This window comes from Sceloporus occidentalis, unplaced genomic scaffold, assembly GCF_023333645.1.
Source record: "Sceloporus occidentalis isolate IW3139 unplaced genomic scaffold, rSceOcc1.0.p SCAF_284, whole genome shotgun sequence".
NCBI classification, from domain to species: Eukaryota; Metazoa; Chordata; class Lepidosauria; order Squamata; family Phrynosomatidae; genus Sceloporus; species Sceloporus occidentalis.
The window spans coordinates 583,842-608,372 of record NW_028317264.1 but is presented as its reverse complement, the minus strand read 5'-3'; the positions used below and the strand labels follow the sequence as shown (position 1 = coordinate 608,372).

Below are 24,531 nucleotides of genomic sequence, written 5' to 3'. Positions count from 1 at the left end.
GCACTATATAAATAAAATATAATAATAATAATAATAGAGAACAGTGAATCGAGGAAACAAAGCATACTGTTGAAGGCTAGGGCTTGAGACATGGATGGCTTTTAATTAATCTAGACAGGAGAGTCGAGGAACACTCCATCTCACTTCCTAACAAATACTCAAGAAATGCCCACTTGGAATTAAAGGGAAGTGTTGCTTTTGCGTGGTTTATTTACAGACCGTGATCCCACGGGCAGGGGGTGCTAACAACGGGTAGCGATTATCAGCATGGCTTTCATTTGAACGAATGCTTAACATGGGATAATAATAAAAATTGACTTTTTTTTTCTATTATTATTAAAAGTGCACCAGCCAAAATATCTACGGCCTTAAAACCCCATCAGGCAGGTGTGTTTCAATGATTTTTTTTTGTAGTGTGATAGATTAGCTGGAGTAAGAACACACGTTTTTTGTGTCTGTCGATGTTGGAGTCCTAAAATGAACCCCCTGTAATGGAAACGGAGTCAGGTTCACGCCGCCGGCTGTATTAGACGACACTTCTGGAATACAAATCTCGCAGACGCTCTTACGTCTCAAGCGTCCATAAAACCAGTCGACATACAAATTTTACTCATTGCTCGGAGTTTATAAGAAATGAATAGAACACGGCGCAGCTTCCAGAAAGTTCGTTGTAATGCACCATTTACTACAGCAAGGAGAATGCTGGAGGTTTCACGGCGAGTCTCTCCGTCCCCATACTAACACTGCTTCAAAATATCAAAACGTGCGCGGCCACTCTGAAAATATATACAAGCGTGGTAAAGAAACTAAACGATTGAGCGTAGACCAAGTCATGAAATCTCCAAACGCTTTTTTTTTTCCGTAACAGAAAACAACAAAAAAAAAGCAACTTTCGTTTTAGAAAGGGTTAACGGGACCAAACGCGCCTCAGTTGGACACAAAAACAGTATGAAAGTTATTGAAAGTATCTGAGAGGTGAATGGAAATGAGACAATTCTTTAGAAACAAAACGGGAGGATAAGAAATGACAAAATTAATTTCATCTATGTACTTCATGGTCACACAGCCTGCACAGAAAATACAGATTTCTTCTCAAATCATGGTTAAAAAGTTTAAAGAAGAAAACCCAAAACAAACTGAACTAAATTACCAACTTTTTTGATAAATTAACATAGTAACCCTTATGTTGGAGCTTTGTGCAAAATAAATGAGCTCGCGCTATGGAGTAAGGGGGGGGGGGGGTAAAATGACCTCATAACCTTTCTGATGTCCGTCCTGACCACAAATCGTGATCTAGAGAAGTCTGTCCCAAATCCATGCTTTTTTTTTTTAGTTCAACTTCCTGATGCTGGGCAAAAATAAGCATCAGAGCAGCGTTGGGGGTATTAGGGAAACGAGCAAGGAAAAGTAATCAGAAGGGATCCGTGCCACAACCCTTAAGGACGTGAGGCTTCTCTCGCCGGCTCACAAACTGTAGACATGTTGAACGGACGTCTTCCGACGGCGGGCAGGGGTTCCTTTTAGCTCTACGGATTGCTTTGGAATAACGATATTTGGTTTCATCAACAGGTGGTAAGTAGCAGGCCAAGTTGCAGATAACAAAATTAATAAAGCAAAAAAAAGGGATGAATGCAATAAAAGATTGTGCGGTACGGAACGAAACCATCCTGAGGACGCTCCTAATGCAAGTTCACATGCAGGTCCAGAATGCACTTTGGGTCTGTAGATATGGCCACCTGCATTGGTAGCGCTCTCCGGGTAATGCAGTGTACTACCTCTGTGCACCGTATTCAAGCTGTATCCTATGTGCGTTACGATTCACAGGCTCACAGCCGTTTCAAAAGTATACCGTTTTTTGTCCATCTTCAAAAGAACCATATTTTGTCCTATGTACACGAGCTCCTATGCGCAGCTTTGGGGAGAAAAGAGTTCATTTGAATATCTGGCGCTCCTCGCCCTTGTAACGTTTTTTTCGAGGTGCCACGAATTCATCTTCGGAGTCCTCGCTCACTCCCAATTCGTCTTTGTGGTTCCCGCTTTTGGGAATTTTTTTGTCCTGGTAAACATTTGTAAGCAGCTCCTCAAAGTACGCCTCCAGTTTAATGCCGGCTTTAGCCACTTCTGATTGAGGCTGTAAAAGAAAAAAAAGGGGGAAAAATGTGTTTGGGTAACGGCAAACAATTTCTAATCTACGGGTTAATAAGGAGGGATGCATTTAGGTGGACTTTCTAGTTGCCCCTCCGCGGCCGCTGTCCTCTGTGCCGAGCCGTCAGATATGATGTCATAACCTGGCGCTCTGCGGAGTGATGTATAGCGCCTGGTGAGGATACTACGCAGGCTGTAACATCCTATATCTAGTATAAGTTTCTGTTAATTAGGACACGGTTACCTCATTAAATTCCATGCAGTTTTTGAAGATCAGCCGGACGTCGCTGATGAACTCTTCCGGGCGAGAGTAGTTTGGGAAGTTGTTTATTTGGAGTTTTCTCTTTATGGCCGAAAGGTCCATAGGCCTTTTTATTATTCTGTAGTAATCAGGCACCTGAAGGAATGACAGAACAAGGTATGAAGAGGAGCATCGCACGGGTCCAGACTAAAGCCAAATCGACACCTGCAAGAACATGCTTTGGGTTTTAACATACATACAACACCAGTTATTTATTAGTTTATATAGCGCCCTCATATTCCACCACGATGTACAACGGGTTAGCAGGACATAACACAGAGCGCATAACTGTTTGGACATAATGAAACAAGTGGGTTTTTAGCATGCGTTCTTGCTGCGGTCACAGACATGAATCAGACTGTTTTACCGACCGCTACGTACTGTCTGTTACAAAGCCAAGTTCAATGAACAGTCAACATCACTCACAGTAAGAGGTACGGGGTCTTGAAACGCGAGGCTCATCTCGTGGCAGAAGAGGTATAAGAGAAGCCTCTCGCACTTCTGCAGAAAAGGGGAGAAAGACAGGATTCAGATTGGCACTGCACCTCGACCATTGGCTTTGCTCCGTTTTAAAGGATCTAAAATTGTTTTATTCAGATCTCTCTCTAATTCCAACGCCACCTAGATGTTTCCAGATCTTGATTCATTGGAAGCATCTCGGAAATTGCTTTATGGAATGTTTAAAAACCTAGATTCGTTCTTAGAAACTCCTTCCTTTGACCGCGATAGCCATACTTACTCTCTGGTCCAACGGTAACATACACTGAGCCACCGCTTTCCGTTTCTCCGCCAGAGACGGGTCATCACAATCGTACTCTACCTCCGGTCTGGAGAGATCTCTGCAGAAAGTGCAAATCCACTCACCGCTAAGACGAGGCGGGTGAAAGAGGAAGGGAAAAAAAAAAAAAAAAAAAGTTTAGGGATCGGACATTTCACCCATTTAATTGTCAGTATCAGGAAGCATTTCATCCAACGTATCTCACCTGGGGAAGTTTTTGAGTGTAGGCACGTGACAGGAGAGGTGGAAAACCTTTGGGCATTTCTCACAGCAGAGCAGCTCCCCCCCGTTCTGGCAGACGGCGCACCAGTCTTCGTTCGGGTCGTCTTCCTTGCCGTCCTCAGTCGCGCGACCCTGAGAAATCCAGTCGTCTGTTCCCGGGTAGGGGGGGGGATCTTGTAAAACATGTCGGTCCCCGGTACTGTCGGGGGCATCTCTTCGGGGGGCAGAATCTACCTTGGCGGTGCAGTTACCGTTACTGTCCAGCAGCATGGGTGTTAAGATGCTTCCTGAGACTTCAGACTAAAGGGAGGATTAAAATATTACATTAAAAAGGAATAAGAGTTCACAATGGGAATAAAACATGCCGATCATGATAATCAACGGACAGGCAATCAAAGCCCAAGCAGAATAAAGTCTACATGGCTAAAAAAAAAATAATAATTGTCGCACACAGAATTCTGACTTACGCTGCGGGATGCTGACTGTCGCCGTCTGTTCTCCTGTTTCACAACTACCGCTGGATACTCCAGAGGCTCGTTCTCCGCGGGGTTCTCTGCTTTTATTCTGATGGGCTCCAGCCTTACCACCGGGAATTTATGTGTCGAGTCTGCCCCACCTGTGGGTTTGCTAGAGGAGCCGGAACTGGAGAGAAGAATGAAACAACAAGACTGGGAATCAAGGTTGCACCCCTTAAGAAAAATGTAAAAATATTCAATGCAATAGTGACATGTATACACACATTATATTATATATATATATATATATATTACACACAAATATACATACATATACACACATATATTAATAAACAGCCCAATATGAAGGATTAGGTGTTGCCTACTGACGAAGAAAGAGCACGGCAATGCACAAAACGTGGGCTACAGAACTGAAGCGTTTAACTATTCGATCCCTTCAAAAAAAAAAAAAAACAAGACGTGCTTGAAAAATCTCATTACCTTTCCCTGCTTCCGACGCTTGATGCACTCGAGGTGCGTATTGGTGCGTGAATTCCCGCTGAAGATCCTAAAAAAAATAAATAAACGGCTACAAATTAATTGGTGCAAAGAACCCCAACAACGCGTCATGAAGGCTGTGCAGACACGTTTACGGCACACCAACGTCTATTTTAAGAGTAACCAATGCAGGTTCTGATATTGCTTATGCTTGTAAACAAGTAGCCTGCAATGTTTCAAACGCCCAACCACCGGTGTGAAGTTTTTAGAGAAAAACACACATTTTTGAGAGTATAAATTTCACTATAGTTTCCGCCGGAGCAGAGGGAGAAAGGGGATACCTAGAGGAGACGGCACGGATGAGTTGGGAGACTGGACAGTTCGGTGAGACAACTGTCTGTGACTTTCAATGCTGCCGTCCTTCCGTATAACGTTGTCCAGGGCGACATTGGCTGTACTGTCAATCTTTAAGACAAAATTCCATACAATATATAAGCACAATGTATTAAGTACCACCATCAACGTTTACACATAGAACACACAAGCTATAGCAGTCAATGCAAATAAGTAACAACCTACCCAGCGTTCCAGACTCTACAGATATTTAAACGCTAGAGAAAAACCATGCAGACCGGTCTGGCACGGCTCAGATCTCAAAGGCAAAAACTGCTTGCGTCGTCTAAACAATGAGAGCAAAGTGAAACTTACATCTGGCAGGGGAGGGAGGTTAAACGAGTTGGCGGCGGAAATCACCAAGTCCATAATGGGTGAAGACAGGCGCTTGCCCTCGCTACTGGCAACACTGGAAATCGTGGGACTGGACGGAGTGGATGTGAAGCTGCCGGCGGATGAACTTGCCGGACCCCCGCTGGCCTGCCACTTGTGACACAAACAAAAAAAAAAAACATGGTATCAGATCGAGCGTTCTAATGCTCCTGCGCCAATATATGAAAAAGTAAACGGGTAAGAACTATAAGGTCATTTATTATATTAGCTAGAAAGTGAAACGCGCCAGCAGAATTAGTGGCTGATTAGGTAAAGAGTATGATGTTAAACCTTACATAGGTTTGATAACTCGCCGTTTAAAGGGGCTGTCCGTTTAGTACATAGCATTCACGACATACCTGTTTCATGCTGTGCTGCGGCATATAACCAACTCTCACAGGACCGACAGGACCCGGCCTTCGTGGCATATTCTGCACGTGCGATATATTCTGCTGTTCCTGCCCGGTTTGAGGGTTGTGAGGGTAGCGCACAGGCTGACCGGGGATTAGCATGCCGTTAGAGCGAGGGTCCACATTCTGGACGTTCACAAAACGTTGCACCTGTTCAGGAACACAGCGGCAAGGGCAAGTCAAAAGAAAAATAATGCCAAGTAAGAAGCAAAACACCCCAAAACACGCTTCGGCCACTCTTAGATCTCAGCGCGTCGCGGATGCAGCTATAAAATACAGAAAGTTGTTCACCATTCGAAAAACAACTTCAAATATTTAGGAAAATGGTAACGCATTGTTACAGGATCTACTTCTACTGTGGGTTTTTTTTTATATATATATATTATATATATATAAATAAATAGTCTTACCTGGTTGCTGGATTGCTGCTGTACGGGGCCTTGCCCCCTAGGGTTATTCATGCCCATAGGGTGTGGGGGCACGGTGGGATTCTGGAGCCCCATAGGGGCCGGCCGGCGCTGTGCCTGCTGCCGCTGGGCCATGATTTGCTGATGCATGTGCTGGATCCGCAGCTGGGCCAGGCTGATCTGAGTCGGGAACTTGGAGAGCAGGCTGACGGGTTGGTTCCCCTGAGAACTCTGAACCTCCATAGGAGTCGTGTGAGGAGAGGGATCTCCCTCTTCAATAGCCAGGGAGCCTATGGAACGGACGACAAACACGATGCACAAAACATAAAACTTTTCTTTTTCTTTAAAGTTCCATTAACTTACGAACGGGAAAGGTACTAAGAGCAGAATCGACGTGGGGGAAATTTAGTACCTAGGTTGAAGATATTCTGAGCCCACGAGTTTGCGTCACAGTGAAACTGGACGGTGTTGGTCACTGGGGTGACATCACACCTCGCGCGAAGCAGGTGGCGCAGGCGATAGGTAATCTGAAAGAGGGAAAACAAAAACCTATACCGTTAACCTTGAGTTTAATTGGAACTTCTGAAAGACCCTCAAAAAACCAAAACTATTTTTCAAAGAAAAGATGCCACTTTTTATATCGGTTCAGTTAATTGGATGATAAGGCAGATCTCAATTTACCAAAGGCCGGTAGGATCGGGACTCACCAAGCGCTTGCTGTAGAGTAACGCCGTGCTGCTGCCGCTGCCGACAGCCCACTTGGAGAAGTAAACCACGTGCTCCAGCTGCTTTGAAAACCCGTCTACTTCGTGCTGCTGCTTCAAAAGCTTCAAACGGCGCTCCTTGGCCAACGCCTGCGCCCAGGGGAAGAGTTTAGAACGAGGACAATTCAGCGGTGCGGGAGGAACCAGCTCCGGCCGTCAGACCGGATATGGGCGGAATCTACAGCTTATTAGGCGCAGGCATCGCGAGAGTTAATTTTAGAAAGGCGCTGCTCAGGAGAGGTTTCTCAATCAAACTAATGAGCTACCAGTCGATTCATTAAATTCAGTCGCTGATTGCATTAGCTTTTAGCTGAATAAATTACAGGCTAGGGAAACAGCAAACATCTCAAAGCAAACGTACACACACACACACACACACACACACACACACACACACGGTCATATAGATGTATTAGTTATCATCAAAATCTTCAGCACTATGGAAACGGGCAGAATACCTGAGAAATAGTAAAAACACAACGGCAATAAAGAACAAGCCATTTAAAAGAAAATTGGCTCCGCTAGGCATGTAATAGCTGGGGGTTCCCTTGATATTAGATGGTGCCCTCCTTACAAGCGCATGGAGAGATTCTGCAGAACCCCCACAGTATGCATTTTGACCCTTTCCCCACCATCCACTATTTTCCATGCAGGAGATGGGTCCGGCCAAACACCTCTCCAGCCACGTGATATATTTACCACCGGTCAGCTCCGACAAGGACTCGACGTGCACGTGCAGAAAGCGCTCCTATTCGTTTCAACGGGAGTGCTTTCCTGCCACTGATCAGCGACGAGAATCGTTGCACCCCAGGAGGAGTATTTTAAATACTACCCTTTTAAGACTTCAGTAAAATATGGAATTTTATACTTCTTTGAGCGCTTTATGAGTGGCTTTTACAAAATAAACACGAGCAGCCCTTTAACTCGCTCGAGAGCCAAGGCAAACAAAACAGCTAGAGAAGCATGCGAGGCACGGCCGGTATTTATGGTTCAGGTTACCTCCAGTTGCTGCAGTAGGGCTTTGCCTCGTTTATTAATTTCCACCATGAGGGTAAAGACTGCAACTTTTATATCTTGTTCCACTTGCTTTTGGTTTTGGTTTACTTCAAGGATCCTAAATCGCACAAAATAAACACAAATATATATTAATATAAATATATACGTTTATATCAGGCTCTACAAAATGCAAAACAAATTTTAAAAAAAAATGTACGGTGAGAATGTTAGCGGGTCTTGCCGTAAAGCGGTCACAGAGTAAGAATGAAGGGACTGCAATGCGGCAGACGGTAATGCAATTTCGAGGAGAGCACAAGCTGCATGCAAATATCGGAACATTCCAGCCCCACGAAGACTCTGTACACAAAACGCGCCCGGAGAAGGCTTCATTCCCAAAGGAATGCACTTTTATTCAGCACTTTGTTAACAACTATATATATATATACACACCATTAATTAGAAAAAAAAAATATATATATATAGAAATCTGGCTGAGAAAAGAGAGGCTCCCTCGATTTTACTATATATATATATATATATATATATATATAGATATATAGATAGATATATATATATAGATATATAGATAGATATATATATATAGATATATATATATATATAGTGTAAAATCGAGGGAGCCTCTCTTTTCTCAGCCAGATTTCTGGCACTAAGAGCCTGGACTAGCCTGAGCCAACATCCAAAGCTCTGGATGTAAAGCCAGAGTATAGTCACAAATAAAGATGTCTTTGGCGCAACGTGTGGCTTGCGTGGGCTCACCCGTCGCCACTGGTGACAAATATTTACGTGGTGGCATTGCACCCGTCATCACGGGCAACAAGTCAACAAGAGGCTGCCAGCTTGTAAAAACTAGATTCACAAATAGCGGATCATGGGTAAGCGAGTAATCATTTTAAACATAGGAATACATTATAGATCACTTTACGCATACCATGCACTGCTACAAACGGTAAATACTGTATATAATTTATTGCTTTATATAGCGCCATCAAATTCCGTAGCGCTGTACAACGGGTGTATCTTACAGCCACAGAAGCACCCAACAGCTTGGCGATAGTTACGGCCAATAGTTACGGCAGATCCCCTTTCAGAACGTTGCCAAGTACTACGCACCTATTTTGAATCTGGTCTCCGGTAAACTTTATGTATTTGTTCTTCTCCATTAATTTTGCGATCAAAGTGTCGATTATCACCTTTTGGCTCTGGAAAGCTTCCTCGATGAACTGATACCTAATGGCAGAAGGTAAAGTGTGGGGTGGGGGGGGGAAGGTAACGCAACCAATGATTTCATGGAATATTTTAACGGAGCTGTATGTTATAGGAGGTATCCTAGGACCGCACGTGGAATACCTGTGCTCCTTGTGTTCCTGAAGTTGACAGTCCCGGCAGGTCATCTTATCGCAAGTCTCGCAGTATAATTTCAGTTGCTCTTTCTTGTGATAAGGGCAAAAAACAGGACGCTGGCTATTTACACCAACTGCTTCTGTGGAAAAAGAACAGCGTCAGAAATACCCTGAAATAATAAAAATAAATGTTTATGTCTACCTTAAAACTTAAAAAAATAGTTTTGTGAAAATGAAAAAAAAAAGTTGGACATAGTGCAGGATTATATAAGGGGATAGAAATGAAATACTGTAGAAGTTCCAAATAAAATCAAATTGCTTATTTATTTTTTATTTATTATTTTTTTTTTAATATAAACTTGAAAAATCGCATTGGCTCCAATCGGCATTTTGGAACAAAAACTGCAGAATCCAGACATTAGTTAAGTAGAAGATACAAGGGATAAAAAAAAATTAAGAATGAACATTACTGTGGGTTGAAATGTTTTCATTTATTTATTTATTTTATTTATTTTTACAGGGGAGGTGATTAATTTCATTTTACATTAAATTTACATTTTACTGACCATAGAGGGAAATATTTCTATGAGAATATATTTGGTATATCCATAAAAAAAAAAAAAATTATATCTGGGGGGAAAAAATCTTTTACATTTGTTGAACGGTTTTATTACCAGGGGGGACCTGCTCCTTTTGCCGCACCGTATGGTCCTTGGTAAATTTCACCCGTTGGTGGGCCTGTACGCAGTTCTTACACAGCCATTCCACGCACTCCACGCAAAAGCCACGCGCTTCGGCATTATCTTCGCAACTTGTACACACTTGCTAAAGAAATTCAAAAGAAGATTATAAGAAATAGCAAAAAAATTCTAGAAAAATATACAAGCCTGATTTTGGAAAATATTGACCAGACAAAAATGTAATTTGATTGGCCAACCCGCTGTGCACTCACCTGGCTTGGCTTCTCTACAGTGCTGCTTGGGACCTCCGTCGTGTCACGAACAAAATAGTTTTCGATGATATCTCTTTCTGCGCATTCCTGATTACATTGCGGACAACGGATAACGCCAACTACGCAAGAAAAATAAAAATAAAAAAAAATAAAAATAAAAACTTATTGCAGCCATTTGTAGAGTCCAATAAGCAGCTGAACAGACATTTGGGTGTCACTCAATACATAATATATATATATATAAATAAATAGGACATGTACCAGTCTTCATGTGCATTTGTTTCTTTCCTTCTCTTTTTGGAGCCTCTCTGCCAACATGCACTCAACACTATCCAGCAGCCTCACCCCACAACACACTATCCAGCAGCCTCACCCCACAACACACTATCCAGGAGCTCTTCCCCACAAAAGTTACATTTTAATGTTATACTTTTACACCATCGCCATAAAAGTTGCATCTGATGTTATCCAAGGCCTTTCACGCTTGCCATTTTGTATGAGGAGAACAAGAATCCATGGAGAGCACAAGTGCTATATGCAGTCTGTCAAACCCACAAAAATAATTTAGCAAACTTTCTGAAGCCCGATGACCGCTGCAAGACACCACTTTCTTGTTGACGAAAAGGAAAGGGAAGAACGAGGTGACTTTGTAAAGATGGAATAACTTGCAGAACATTTGATGAAGCCAGGAGTGCTAACAGAAGGATAGTGTAAATAAAAACAAAACAAAGGCTCTGTACAGATGCATAAGCATAAAATACTTAAAAAAAAAGTTGAGCAATAACATTTTAGAAATTGCCGCCATTTGATCATGGGATATGCTGAACAGCCAAATAAAAACCATTAGTTTGAAAGTGTGTCTGATTATATATATATACCGTATTGGCTCGGATATAGGCCGCACCCTAAAAGTTTGGTGCTTTTTTAAAGAAAAAGTTTTTTTCTTTAAAAAAGTACCAAAAAAACATGCTGCCACTGTCTCCCCCCCCCCGAGATATGCTGCCACTGCCCTCATCCCTGCCTGAGATATGCTGCCACTGTCCTCCCTCCCCGAGATATGCTACCACTGTCCTCCCTCCCCGAGATATGCTGCCACTGCCCTCCTCCCTGCCCGAGATATGCTGCCACTGCCCTCCTCCCTGCCCGAGATATGCTGCCACTGCCCTCCTCCCTGCCCGAGATATGCTGCCACTGCCCTCCTCCCTGCCCGAGATATGCTGCCACTGCCCTCCTCCCTGCCCGAGATATGCTACCACTGTCCTCCCTCCCCGAGATATGCTGCCACTGCCCTCCTCCCTGCCCGAGATATGCTGCCACTGCCCTCCTCCCTGCCCGAGATATGCTGCCACTGTCCTCCCTCCCTGAGATATGCTGCCACTGTCCTCCTCCCTCCCCGAGATATGCTGCCACTGTCCTCCTCCCTCCCCGAGATATGCTGCCACTGTCCTCCTCCCTCCCCGGGAAATGCTGCCACTGTCCTCCTCCCTCCCCGGGAAATGCTGCCACTGTCCTCCTCACTTACCGGAGCAGACTCCCGGGTGTCTTGCGGGGGACATCTACGCAATACGCGTATACAACTTCCGGAAGTTGTATACGCGTATTGCGTAGATGTCCCCCGCCGGCCCCGCAAGACACCCGGGAGTCTGCTCCGGTAAGTCGGGGGGGGGGGGCAGAGGTCGGAGGGGATGGTCCGCACGATGCACTTCGACAACCTCCCATGCCGGCACCCCCCCCCGTGGGAAGTGCTGGCAGGGGAGGCTGTCTGAGCGTATCGGGGAGTAGGATGCAGGTCCCCTGCACCGCTGCGGGGGATCTGTATCCAAACCCCGCTGCCTGCCCGGCGCTAGACCCCGAATATAGGCCGCACCCCCACTTTAAAAACTTAAAGTGGGGGGGAAAAGTGCGGCCTATATTCGAGCCAATACGGTATATATATATACATACTTTCAAATTAATGACAGGTAATGTTTTGTTTCTGATAAAAGAAAAAAAAAAAAAAGGTTTATTTGGCCTAAGATGACTAGTCCACTCCCAACATCACCAACATATAGATGAGGTCACACAGCAACTCCCCGTTATAGAGCGGAATAGAATTTAGACACAGTGTCGACTGTCCATCATTGTAAAGAAAACGAAAAAATGCTTCTTAACCTTGAACCTACCAGAGGTTTGTCTAGCGCCTCATCTTCATAGTGTTTTATTATTACTATGACCATGCAAAGCGTCATAGGTCTTGAGGAGACATACCATTCTGCTTGTTTGTTGACCGACTGCCATGTAATATATGTTATTTACAACATTTTTCTAGAATTCCATGATTCGTTGTTCCGATTGGTCAATTGAGGTGCCGGAAATTTGATTCCAATGCTTTAAGTCCCGATTGTATGTCGAGTTAGATTCAGACTAAAACCTGAGATTCGCACGGACCTCGTTATTACATTTGGTCTCATGAGGCTTGGGTAACTGTTTGCTAAATCTGAATCATCTGCCGCTATTCCTTTTTTTCAGGGAAGGTGGAGACCCGCTCAGAATACGAAACGTGAAAGAGGAGGGAAAAAACGTGGTATGTCGTATCAGTGAAGCTATATCGGATACGCCAATTAATACCTTAAACAAGGATTTGATGGGTTCCTTTGGTAGTATTTTATGGTAACGGTAACTTAGGTTGGAGGGGGGGGACAAGTCAATCAAGTTCAAGATCCAGAAGAAGAAAAAGACCAAATATTAAAGCGATTTCCAATGATGTCTCCAAAAATTCCACCTTGACTCCAAAATGGCCTTGGATTTCTCATTGCATCAACAATCTTTGACTAATCCTGTCCATTATTGTATTTTCTTCTTCGCTATAAAATCCCCCAAACCCTTATTCAAAAGTCATCTAATAAATCTGATCACACGGCCAACCGTTCAACCAATTAACGCACGAGCTCGGAAGAGCAGACTGCCGGCCAAACACGGGAATTCATTCCTCGTTTGGCGTTTCCAACAAGACTACTTTGTAGCTCGATACTTTTTGTTTGCGATTCCAGTCTTGAACCCATGCCTCTTTACCCATAATTCCGCCTCTTTACCCACAATTTACCAAAAATGGCTGCCTGAACCAAGCGGCTTCAATCCAAAGTAAACGAACAAGGTAACGAGGACATATAATCAGGCAAATCCAAAGAACAGGAGAACGTTGACCAACATATTTATATCCCAAAAGATATTTTGTTACAACGTGTCATGTACTAGAGAACTCATAATTAGACACTTTCCAATTAACCCCCCCCCAAAAAAAATGGAAAACCTAGACATAAAACTTAACCAGGACTCGTGAAAACCTGTTAATTTCACCCCAAATTGGAAAAAAAAGTAGTGTATATTATTGAACGTACAACTGGAATTTGATTTGAAAGGTCCATCTCATTGATAGTAACCTACACAAATTCCACTCTGTTCTTAAACCGGAAACGTGAATTACATCTCAAGACGAACTTTTCAAATTGGTGATAACCAATTAAAGCAATACAAATATTTTTTACATTTTTTAATATTTTATTTATTTTTTTGGGTGTACATCGCCGTTTATAACGTTCTAAGCGGAGCCTAGAATTATTTTGCTGCCCTCGTAATGATAAAATGTTACCAGTAAGGATTGTGAGACCAATCTAAAATGAAATCACATTTCCATTAAGCACGCAGGACTGTAGGCTTTGGGAACTGCCTCAAACCGGTTTCATCTGGATTGAGCTGAAAACATCCAGCCTGAACGTCTCTGGTTTAAACAGGTTAAACCATTCAGAAAAAAGGGGAGGGGGGTAAAAAAAAAAACATTCAAATTCAAAAACACCACTTCATCAAGCTGGGAAATCTTTCCATGAACTTAAAAATTTTAAGACTAAAAAAAGAAAATTAAACCCTAGTTAAAAATTTAAGCGAGGGGAAGGCAATGTATATTTTAAATAAAAAGTTCCAAAGGCCAACATAAAATACTGCGTCACATTAATCTTCTTAGAAAGCTCCGCAGAGCTAGAAGAAAAAAAAATAAAAAATAAAATTAATAAGGGAAAATAAAAATCCTGACTCAACAGCTGAGATGTTAAGATTTAAGCAGAATTTCAAGTGTTATTCAAGTATTCCCCATTAGTCAATTTTAATTAAATCTAAAGAAGGGGGGGATAGAACAGAGCCAAAACAAAGAATGTTGATAAATCGAGGTACCATCTTGAAAATAAAAATGTGATTGGTTTTAACAATTTCGACGTACGATTGTCGAGTTCCAGAAGACAAAAAGTAACCAGTTACATAAGTGGCTAGTAAAAGTACCTCAATCCTCTTGTAGACTTGAAGGCGGTTGGCTTAATACACATTAAAAAGATCCAATTTCTTTATTTGGTTCCTATTATGGAACCACCAATGAACTTCCTCTTAAAGTTACCAAATAGCCACCTGATCTCCTACATAAAATGTGACGTTTAAGGTTAAATAGTACGGTGAAGTCCCTCAAGATGAAGACAGTCCGTCCCTGGTGGTCTATGGGGCCAAGAGACTTAAAACCACTCTTTGACCATTCGCCGTGTCGAGAGTCAAGAGTGTAAAGGTCGATTTTTGTCAACAAATTTTGAAAATAAGCCTATACTATTTTCATGAGAGCAAAACGTGGTTACGGGTTATAAAGAATGACTCAAAACTCATTAGACAATTAGCAAAGGTCGTAAAAGTAAATAAAATCAACCGCCGACAGACCTGGCAGCTTTTAGCTCGTCATTGGGAGTTATAGGCGTTTTAGAGATAAATTTAAACTAGGAAAAGATGAACATCACATGCTGGTATGTCACCTGGCGTGTTTCGTCCAACGAGTAGACTTAGTCATAGGTTAAATAACAGGTGCTCTAACTTGACTTTCAAGGATGAAGAACTGGTATCAAAAAACACTGACCAGCTTTGGCAAATGGCACCGTGTAACTTGACCGTCGTAGAGGCGCTCGGTAAAAACCCAATGGAAGGATTAAAATTTCAAGTTCAATTTTATTTTATGGAGGACATCTGCTCAGGTTTGAGATGTTGCGAGCAGCTGGGTTAGGTCGGTCTCTTCCACTCAAATAAATTAGACCTGCATGGCGGCTCTTCTCAAGAAAGATGGCGACCAACGAGATGTCTCCCCGAGGCAAAGAGAAAACGTTCTATGGTTTGGTGCACCCTAACTGCACAAATCTAATCAAAACGCACCAAGAGACTGAAGCGGTCGTTGCCAGGTAAAGGTTACTTTTAAAAAGGAACTACCGAGGTCCGTAAGGAAGGTACCTTGGGCTGATTTTATTATTTTAACGTTGCTGAAATTAAATCTGAATGATCCGTATATAAGGTTTCCATCACGTATCCAGCAAGGGGGGGTGGTATTTTTTCTTTTTTTTTTTAAACTGGGAAAGGCAAAAACATAACACCCCCCTCTACTATTGGCCTATATTTACAGTAATAGACTGGACTGTAGACATACATTTAGACATTATAAAGATTAAGTTATAATCGTCAATTCATCCGAGACTTTATTCTACTCTGCACAGAACACAATATTCAAAAGGTAGATAACTAATTCTCAAACATTTTATATTAAAAATTCTGGCTTGCTCATTAACACACATCTCTCAATAAACCAGCCAGTTGTATGCGGGAGGACTGGAGTAATGAATGTATATTTTCTAGTAGAGATAGAATATATAAAATATATACTTTAAAATCACTAGAAAAATATGTTTTTGCTCAAAACAATTTCAGTACTGTACTCTTTGCAGAGGAACATCTTACAGCTTACTGACTTGAGAGGTCTGAACTAGACAAACATCAACTCCCTATTATACTGCCCTTTGGAACAAAACTGAATGACTTTGTCTTAATCGCCAAAAGGACTCTTCGACTCATGAAAGTCTATGGAAGAACAGAGCTCATTAGCATTGCCATAAAGCATCAGCTCAGTGTGGTGTTTGAGCCGGGAAAGTCACCCAAAATATCACATGACTGATAACAATGGCCGCCTCCAGGTCTGCAGCTAAAGAGTCTAAAACGAGATGAAGGACTAATGAAGGTTTGAGTCTTTACAGCAGGAAAACAGTAGTAGATGGGGCAGATCGGGGCAGATCTGCCAGCAGGAGGCAGCTTTAATAGACTGTGTATAAATGATCTTTAGTAAACATTTAAGCATCACATTTCAAAGATGATGAGAACATGGACAGGAGACCTTATGTTACTTAGTTAAAATTCTTTTGATAGGATGTTTAATAAAAAGGCAACAAGTTTTACATCTAATGTATCCACGCGAGGACACACTCTCTTGTACAACTAACTTTATGCTTTACCCTTAAGACGTTTGACGGTGATCGAGTGTCTCAAATTTCTGTAAAATTACACAAAATTTTTACATTTTCAAGACACCATTCACATCTCAACCAGTGCTGGAAGAAAATCAAGATGAGGATTTATTATTTTTTTTTTATATTCCATGGTATTCTTTGATTGGCATTTACCAATGTTTTTACTGATCAGAGCTCTTAGCTGCTGCTTCGTAAATTGGTCTATCCCACCATTTCCAATAAATTGGAATTAAAACCCATTTTTTCCTACTATATCGGAATAAAAAATATTTTTTTAAAATATAGTGCACTTTTTTCTTTTTTAAAAGTTTGTTTTTGCAGAATAAAATGTCCTCACATTTTATCCATTTGTTCTTGCTCTAAGATTTATTCTTATTTTTTTTTTTATTAATCAGGATTATCTTGTGGGAAGTGTATTCACTACTTGATACCATTTATAGACAGAATAAAATCAAAGGAATCGGTAAAACAAAACAAAAATTTCACTAAATTAGGGAAATTTTATTCATAATTGTGTCATTATTAATATTCAAAACAGGTGGCTGCTTGCCACGTGTTCACAGACGGCTGTTAATCTCGTCGGCTGGATCGTGTGTGGATTCCCCGTTTAGAAGCTGCGATCCGATGGTCAGTTTTCTGTAAGGTGAGCCCGTATCGTTACAGCATAACCCTCCGAGTGATTTAAAATACACTCGTACACATCCATTTCAGTCTAGGTATATCTCATGACTCTCTCAGCTAATGTCACTTAAAGGCGGATACTTGTTTGTTTTATATATATGGGGTTTATTCACTAAACGGAGAGTTATGGGTTCAACTTCCCTGCCTTCACTATTCAATGACGTACTCGGTACGTCACCAGTCACAAAGCGGTTCAACATTTGAACTGTGTCCCCCTAGTTGGTTGAGCTAGCTCTTAGGATTGTGTTGTACCTCAAGGAGGCAGTCAGCTCATCCCAAATGTTTCCGGATGTTTCTGATATGCATTGCTAAAAATATAAACTTACCTTAGAAGCTGAAGTTGCAGTGCTGCAACTTCCAGCCTCCTCTTCCACCAGCGGATTCTCATCACTCATTGGCTACATGAGGCAGCCAATCAGCGTCAGGAAAGCAACCACACTGAAATCAATAGGTGCGCTTTCCTTGCCTGTCTCATGAAGACACCTCAAACACCCCACCGGCAACCTTCTCCGAGACAGACCTGGGACTGCCTTGCAGTGAATATATCTCATGCCAAGAAAAGGGGCAAACGCATATGGGGCAGTTCTGCGGAGGGGGAGGACCTCCAGCTCCGATACAAGATGTAGAAGCAGAGAAAACGTTTTATCTCCTTAAAATAGCAACGATATACGAGCTGACGTCAGCGCATAAAACACAGCAGATTAGTTATCATGCAGAAGCAAGACATTCTCCATATAACTGTACCAAGACCCTTTTGATAAGTGAAGACCCTTCTGAAACAGATAAGCTGCTTTCTGAGCCCAACAAAGAAAGTTGCAGATAAGAATACTATGTATCCATTTAACAAGATTAATCCTGACCCCCAGCTAATGATAACACGGAGCTTTATAAGCATCCTCTAAGACGCTTTTAGTTTGTTCGGTCGCACAAAAACAGAGTCGGCGGTACAACCAGTCAAAAAGCAAACAAAAAATAATAAAAACACAGAAAATTGAGTTGCATCTCCACCTTTATTCATAAAGCTTTTGCACCAAACGGAATTGTTCCTCATACCAAAGTTCATTAACTCCTTGCCTCAGGTTCCTCATAATTGCAGGTCGGACACTGATCGATGCACCCGGGCTTTATCGCAGACCCTAAAAACACGCATTTTGGAGAAGCTCTGAAAAAGACTGCTTTACACAATGCGGACAAGTATAAAAATAAATAAGTCACTCTTAACAGAGGAATTACCACCAATTTTCCCTTTGTTTTTTGTTTTTTCTTTACTAACATTGGTTAAAAGAAAAAAATAAAAATAAAGAAAATACTGTTCTTTTTAACCCCTTCGTGACAAAGGCTGATTTTACTTTTTGTACCCTTCGTGACAATGGCCGTTTTAACATTTCTGCGCTGCTCGTGTTTAGTTGTAATTTTCTTCTTTCCCGTTTACTGAACCCACACACATTATATATTGTTTTTTCCAGGACAAGAAGGGCTTTCTTTAGATGACATTGTTTTGATTGTATTATATTATTTACTATTAAAAAAAGTATAAAATATGGTGAAAAATTTAGAAAAAAATTACTGTTTCTAACTTTTAGTTGAAAAATCTTTTACTCATCTATAAAAGGTAATAAAAAAACCTGCTAAATAGATTCTACTATTTGTCCTGAGTTTAGAAATACCCAATGTTTTTTTGCTTTTTTCTGCACGTTATGGAGCAATAAGTACAGGTAGTGTTTTGCTTTTTCAAAGCCATTTTTTCCAAATCTGGTAATTCTTCCCCCCATGTGCCATTTCGGGTATATTTGAAGCCGGCCAATGCAATTTACCCCATCAAATCATATATTTTTGAAAACTAGACAGCCCAGGGTATTCCAAATGCTGGTATTTTAACCCTTTCCAAGCACTTATTCTACCATGAGCCTTTGTCAAACTTTATGGTAGTAATTTTTTTGCATTTGTTTTTTTCACACATTTTACTTTAGGTATGAATAAACAGGTTCTGGTATATGTCACTATCACAAAACAGTGATACCCCACATGAATGATTTTGCCTGGCTGTTCGGGGGCAAAAGGGCCACATTTGGGGCATGCGCATTTTCAATGTTGAACTTTGGCATTTGGGGATCCACTGCCCATGCCCTATTTGGTACATCTTTGAGCCGGGCAATTTCAGTGTGCCCAACAAAACCATATATTTTTGAAAACTAGACACCACAGGGTATTTTAAATGCTGGTATTTTAACTCTTTGCATGCACACATTTTACCACCAGCATTTTTTCAAAGTTTGCAGTAGTATTTTTGTGTGTGTATTTTTCCCCCACACACACCTACTTTATGTATGAATTTACAGCTCCTGGTTTATGCCGCTGTCACACGACACCCCAATATGTTCAGCAATATCTCCTGAGTACAGTGATACCCCACATGCATGGGTTTGTCATTTTTGGGGGGAACTAAAAGGCCACATTTGGTACGTGTGCATTTTTCTAATTGGAAATTAGGGGGGGACTTAATAACTATGTATAAATATATAAGGGGACAGTACAGCACAGACGGGGGTTCTTTACAGTAAGAGCGGTGAGATTATGGAACTCTCTGCCAGAGGAAGTGGTGATGGTAAACTCAATAAAAGAGTTCAAAAGGCGCCTGGACGTGTTTCTTGAAAGCAATAATATTACAAGTTATGGATATTAGATTAATAGGGACAGAACGTTGATCCAGGGATTTATTCTGATTGCCATATTTGGAGTCGGGAAGGAATTTTCCCCCTGGTATGGGGCAATTGGCATCTGCTTCATAAGGGCTTTTTTTGCCTTCCTCTGGATCAACACAGTAGGGACACAATATGTATATAGGTTGAACTTGATGGACTTTGGTCTTTTTTCAACCTTATGAACTATGTTACTATGTTACTATGTGTGGCCATCCTTCCCCCCCCCGTGTTATTTGGGACATTGTTGAATCCGGCCAATTCAATTTACCCCATCAAATCATACATTTTTTAAAAGTAGACACCCCATGGGCATTTAATATGCCAGTATTTTAACTCTTTCCATGCGAGAATTGTTTTAAGCTAATATGCTAATTTTAGGACTTGCTCACAAAAATATATTTTTTATTATATATATATATATATATATATATATATTTATTATTTTTTTTTTGCCTTTTTTTTTTATTTTTTTAAAAAAAAAAATTCAACTTGAAGGTTCCCCTGATAGTGACATCAGTGGGAATTTATTTTTACATTTTACTGTTTTTTTACTTTTTTTCTAATTATTATTAATTTTATTTTATTTTTTATTTATATTTTCTAATCACACTGTGATTAGAAAGCTGAGCTCCATTGACTTGCATGGTTGAATGCAGTACCTATATTCAACCTGCAAGTGGAGCCAGAGTTCTCTAGAGGGTCTGGAGACCGTCTAGCGAACTTTTTAGTCTTTATTGTTTTTTTTTCCCGGGCCGCCGCCATCTTGCTGATGGCGAAGATCACCGGCAGCTGCGGCTGTGACCGCTCTCCGGAGCCGTCACAGTCCATCCCCAGGTAAGTGTTTGGTGTCGCTGGATGCCTCCTGATCGAGGCATTCCAGCGACACCATTTCGGTGCAGAAAGCGGAAATAGATCGCTTTCTGCACCCGTTTAAAGACGTGCCGGTCGACTTGAATTTCCGTGACGTGCCCGGACCGGCAATTGTCATCAAGGGGTTAAAGAACTGTTCTTATTTTTGCAGAATGTTCAATTTTATGCGTTCATACATGGGGGGGGGGATTACTTGCGCACCAATCCCTGTATACAGTAATAACCCCCACACACACACAAACCAGTGCTGTATACAGTAATGCTGGTCGGCATCGACAAAAACCTGGTTTATCTCATTTTATTCAATAAACTTTCTGGAGGCGGCCATTGTTTTTAGTCATATGACTTTCCTCAAACATCACACTGAGCTGTTGGCTTACAGGAATGCCAATGAATGCTCCATATACTGTCATTAGTCAGTGGTTATTTGGGTGATTAAGACTGGGTCATTCTAAGTCACCCAACTAAACAGTCCGATTCATTTAATTCTATGGAGGAATGGACTTCTTAAGCATTCCCATAAGGCAACAGCCTAGTGTGGTGTTTGAGCCGGGAAAGTCAAAGGATGAACAATGGTGGCCTCCAGAAAGTTTATTGGAATAAAACGAGATAAAACAAGGTTACTGTATACAGCGCTGGGGGTTGTGCTCACGTAGGGGTTTTTTTCATGGGACCAAAAAACTGAGAATGCATCTAAAGCTTCCGAAAACGAGTTCACTGAACGCTCTAACAGACGCATGAACTATCAGATTTAGTTGCATATAAAAATAAAAAATAAAAAAACGCAGGAGCACGGTTGGGCAAATCTATGGAATTTTGTTTAAGAAAAAAAACACTCGATTCTACAGCCTGATAGACTAAATAATCCAATGTATTCATTATACATTACATTTTTAGAAGCCTATTCTGCGTGTATACAGTGGGATCAGCAATAAGGTTATAAAAATACAATAATTTATTTACATTAAAACTAATGCTGATAAAGTTCATAAATTTACAGCATTTTGTCTTCTGTAAAACTTTTTTTAAGGGAAAGTTCCCATCAGAGCGGCCATGGAAACTCTTGCCTTTAAGTAACATTAGACAACATTTCCCACCTTACAATTACACAAACCTTACCTCTATATTTTAAGTTAGAATGATCAACAAAACCTTTTGTAACTAACACACCTATTATTGTATTGTTCTTGTCCATATTGAATGCATCGAACATTCACCGTGTATGGGTTGGGAAGAGTGCATGAACCTGGAGACGTATCACTTCAACAAAAGCTAATTGGAGTCAGGAGTTAGCAAACCTGGAGTTCGCTATTCTCAATTAGTATCTGCTGATGTGAACCATGCCTCGCAAAACAGAAATCTCACCAGACCTGCAGTCAAGAATCATTGGATTTCCATAAAGCTGGAAAGGCCTACAAAGTCATCTCAAAGCGTTAACATTCATCAGTCCGCAGTTTACAAATGGAGACTATTTAGTACTGTGGTTACTCTCACTAGAAGTGGGCGCACAGCCAAGATCACATGGCACACGACTCAGAATGCTCAATGAGGTAAAAACAAACCCTAGAGGAGCAGCTAAAGGCTTGCAGGAATCATTGGATCTGGTTAACATCTCTGTCCGTGAGTCTACCATACGCAAAAGATTGAACAGGCATGGAGTTCATGGCAGGACATCATGCAAGAAGCTGCTGCGCTCCCCCAAAAAATGCCAAATAGCACCTTGGCTCTCCACAAAGAACACGCAGTTCAACGTATGGAGTAAGAAGGGCACTGTATACCAACATGAAAACATCATCCCAGCGGTGAAGTATGGCGGAGGGAGCATCATGATTTAGGGCTGTTTTGCTGCCTCGGAGCTTGGACAGCTTCCCATCATGGGGGGGGGGGAGACAACGAATTCCCAGGTGTATGAAGGTATCATACAGGTTCAACGAATTCCCAGGTGTATGAAGGTATAATACAGGTTCAACGAATTCCCAGGTGTATGAAGGTATCATACGGGATAATGTCAGGCAGCTGCAGTCAGCTGAAGCTCAGTAGAAGTTGGGTGATGCAGCTTAACACGATGGTGTTCGTCTTTACTGGCGACTTAGATGTAGATCGCATTCTATGAACAATGCTGAAAACCGGATCATTCCATAGGGTTCGTTTACCTTTTACCGGCCAATGTATATAGACCTAGCAGATACACTCTATATACATCCAGTTGAACACTTCTATATAGGCCCAGCAGTCACCAGTTCCAGCACCAGCCGTAGGTCTCGAAGTCCCCTATACATAATGTAATGGCACCAGGCTGCCTAACATACTGACCCATCAGAATACATATAGTTTACAGTCCCATATAGATTCCCGTAGACGTTCTTATGAACATCTAGGTTGTACATAGGTTCATCTCTCTATAACACACACACAATTGGAATGAGTCAGACTATCTACACACTCAACAGGTAGACATTTTCCAAGAGTACCTATATATCTAGCAAATACATTCCCATATAGACTTCTCGGGGTGTCAGTATGCAAAGTAAGCAGATACAGTTGGTATATAGGACCATCAGAATCTATACATATCGCCCAAAGTGACCCTATACATCCAGCAGATACAGCAACATATAGATACAGCAACATATAGATACAGCAACATATAGATACAGCAGACTGCCCTATATACACACTGCAGAAACAAGCAGATGCCATAGGGGGCACACAGCTTTATAAGTAACCCTCCGTCGGTGTACTCGGGCCGTGCTCGGTTCGGGGCAGGCGGGACTCACCCTGCACGGTGCCGGGGTAGGGCGGGGGCCCCGGGGCGGCGTGCTGCACGGGCCCAGCGGGCATGCTCAGGTATCTCTCCGGAGGTGGCAGGCAGCGCAGGCACAGGGAGTGCAGGCAAGGAAGCAAGCGAGGGCTCCGGCTCTGGATATTCAACCGGCACACTGAGCAGGTCTCCAGCAGGTTGAGGGCGGCCCTGTCCCCGCTCCTTTCCTCCGAGTCCTGGCGGCTCTCCGCCTCATTCTCCGTACTAGAAGAGGACAACGACGGCGGGGGTTGAGGCATCGAGAAGGCCGGAGGCTCTTTATCCGCGGCCCCCTCCATTAGCTCAGTCCTCGTAGTTTCCTGCGCTCTTGACGCTCGGGTACCACCTCTTCATCGGCCTCACGAACAGCGCGCTTACCAAACATCCGACAGTCCAGAGTGCCGGACGCAGACTGTGCGCCCAAACTCACCACGCCCCCCCCCCCCGGGCTAAACCAATGACAATCAACAATGGAGCAGGGGATGTCTGATAGGAAAACTAATGGAAGTTAACTTCCAGCCCTCCTGTGCCGCCCCAGAAGCGTTCAAATAGTGGTATCTTCCAAAGCCTCCCTACACAAATCTAACACAGCCTCTCTCTCTTCTCTGTCATTGGACGCCGTGCGCGCTGCTTTCCTCCAGCAGGAATGATTTCTTATGAATATTAAACTGAAATGGGCGTGGCCTTATGCTCATGAATATGTATTTTGGGTACAGGACCAAACGCCGCTGTGATGCTGAGGCTTTGTCACTCAGTGGGGGTGGGTGATGTCCCTGAACAAAGGCCCCAGCCACAAAGCACCAGGAAGACGGCTGTTGTCACCTCTAGGCACCTTCCAGATGACTGAGAGTTGTGAGAGTTGTAGCCTACAAACCATGCGCTAGACTCTGATCCCTCTGTTGTCACCTCTAGGCATCCACCTGATGACTGAGAGTTATGAGAGTTGTAAAACAATTAGAATTAGCGCTAATGCTCCAGTTTTATTATTATTATTTATTGTTTTATATAGCGCCATCAAGTTCCGTAGCGCTGTACAATGGTTTTCGGGGATCGGTGTCCCGTGTTGCAGAGTTG

The 24,531-nt window shown here is 42.2% G+C and overlaps 1 protein-coding gene across 1 annotated transcript; it reads right to left on the bottom strand.

Annotated features, from left to right (window-relative positions):
- Window positions 1-1,930: 1,930 nt before the first annotated feature.
- Window positions 1,931-23,756, bottom strand: LOC149275482 (transcription intermediary factor 1-alpha-like). The gene is made up of 19 exons (XM_089504672.1): window positions 23,435-23,756; window positions 10,055-10,173; window positions 9,777-9,927; window positions 9,110-9,239; window positions 8,873-8,989; window positions 7,745-7,859; window positions 6,689-6,835; window positions 6,394-6,508; window positions 5,985-6,271; window positions 5,524-5,724; window positions 5,108-5,278; window positions 4,741-4,864; window positions 4,403-4,469; window positions 3,914-4,088; window positions 3,430-3,746; window positions 3,186-3,312; window positions 2,873-2,947; window positions 2,390-2,542; window positions 1,931-2,131 (listed from the first exon to the last, which is right to left on the bottom strand). The coding sequence occupies exons 1-19, from the start codon at window positions 23,754-23,756 to the stop codon at window positions 1,931-1,933; spliced, it is 3,114 nt and encodes a 1,037-aa protein (XP_089360798.1).
- Window positions 23,757-24,531: the final 775 nt, after the last annotated feature.

Coding starts and splice junctions, on each gene's coding strand:
- LOC149275482 (XM_089504672.1), bottom strand. CDS start 23,756: ATGGAGGGGGCCGCGGATAAAGAGCCTCCGGCCTTCTCGATGCCTCAA. Junction 6,836..7,744: donor CCCTACTGCAGCAACTGGAG/GTAACCTGAACC, acceptor CCCTGGGCGCAG/GCGTTGGCCAAGGAGCGCCG. Junction 5,725..5,984: donor AGCAGCAATCCAGCAACCAG/GTAAGACTATTT, acceptor GTTCCTGAACAG/GTGCAACGTTTTGTGAACGT.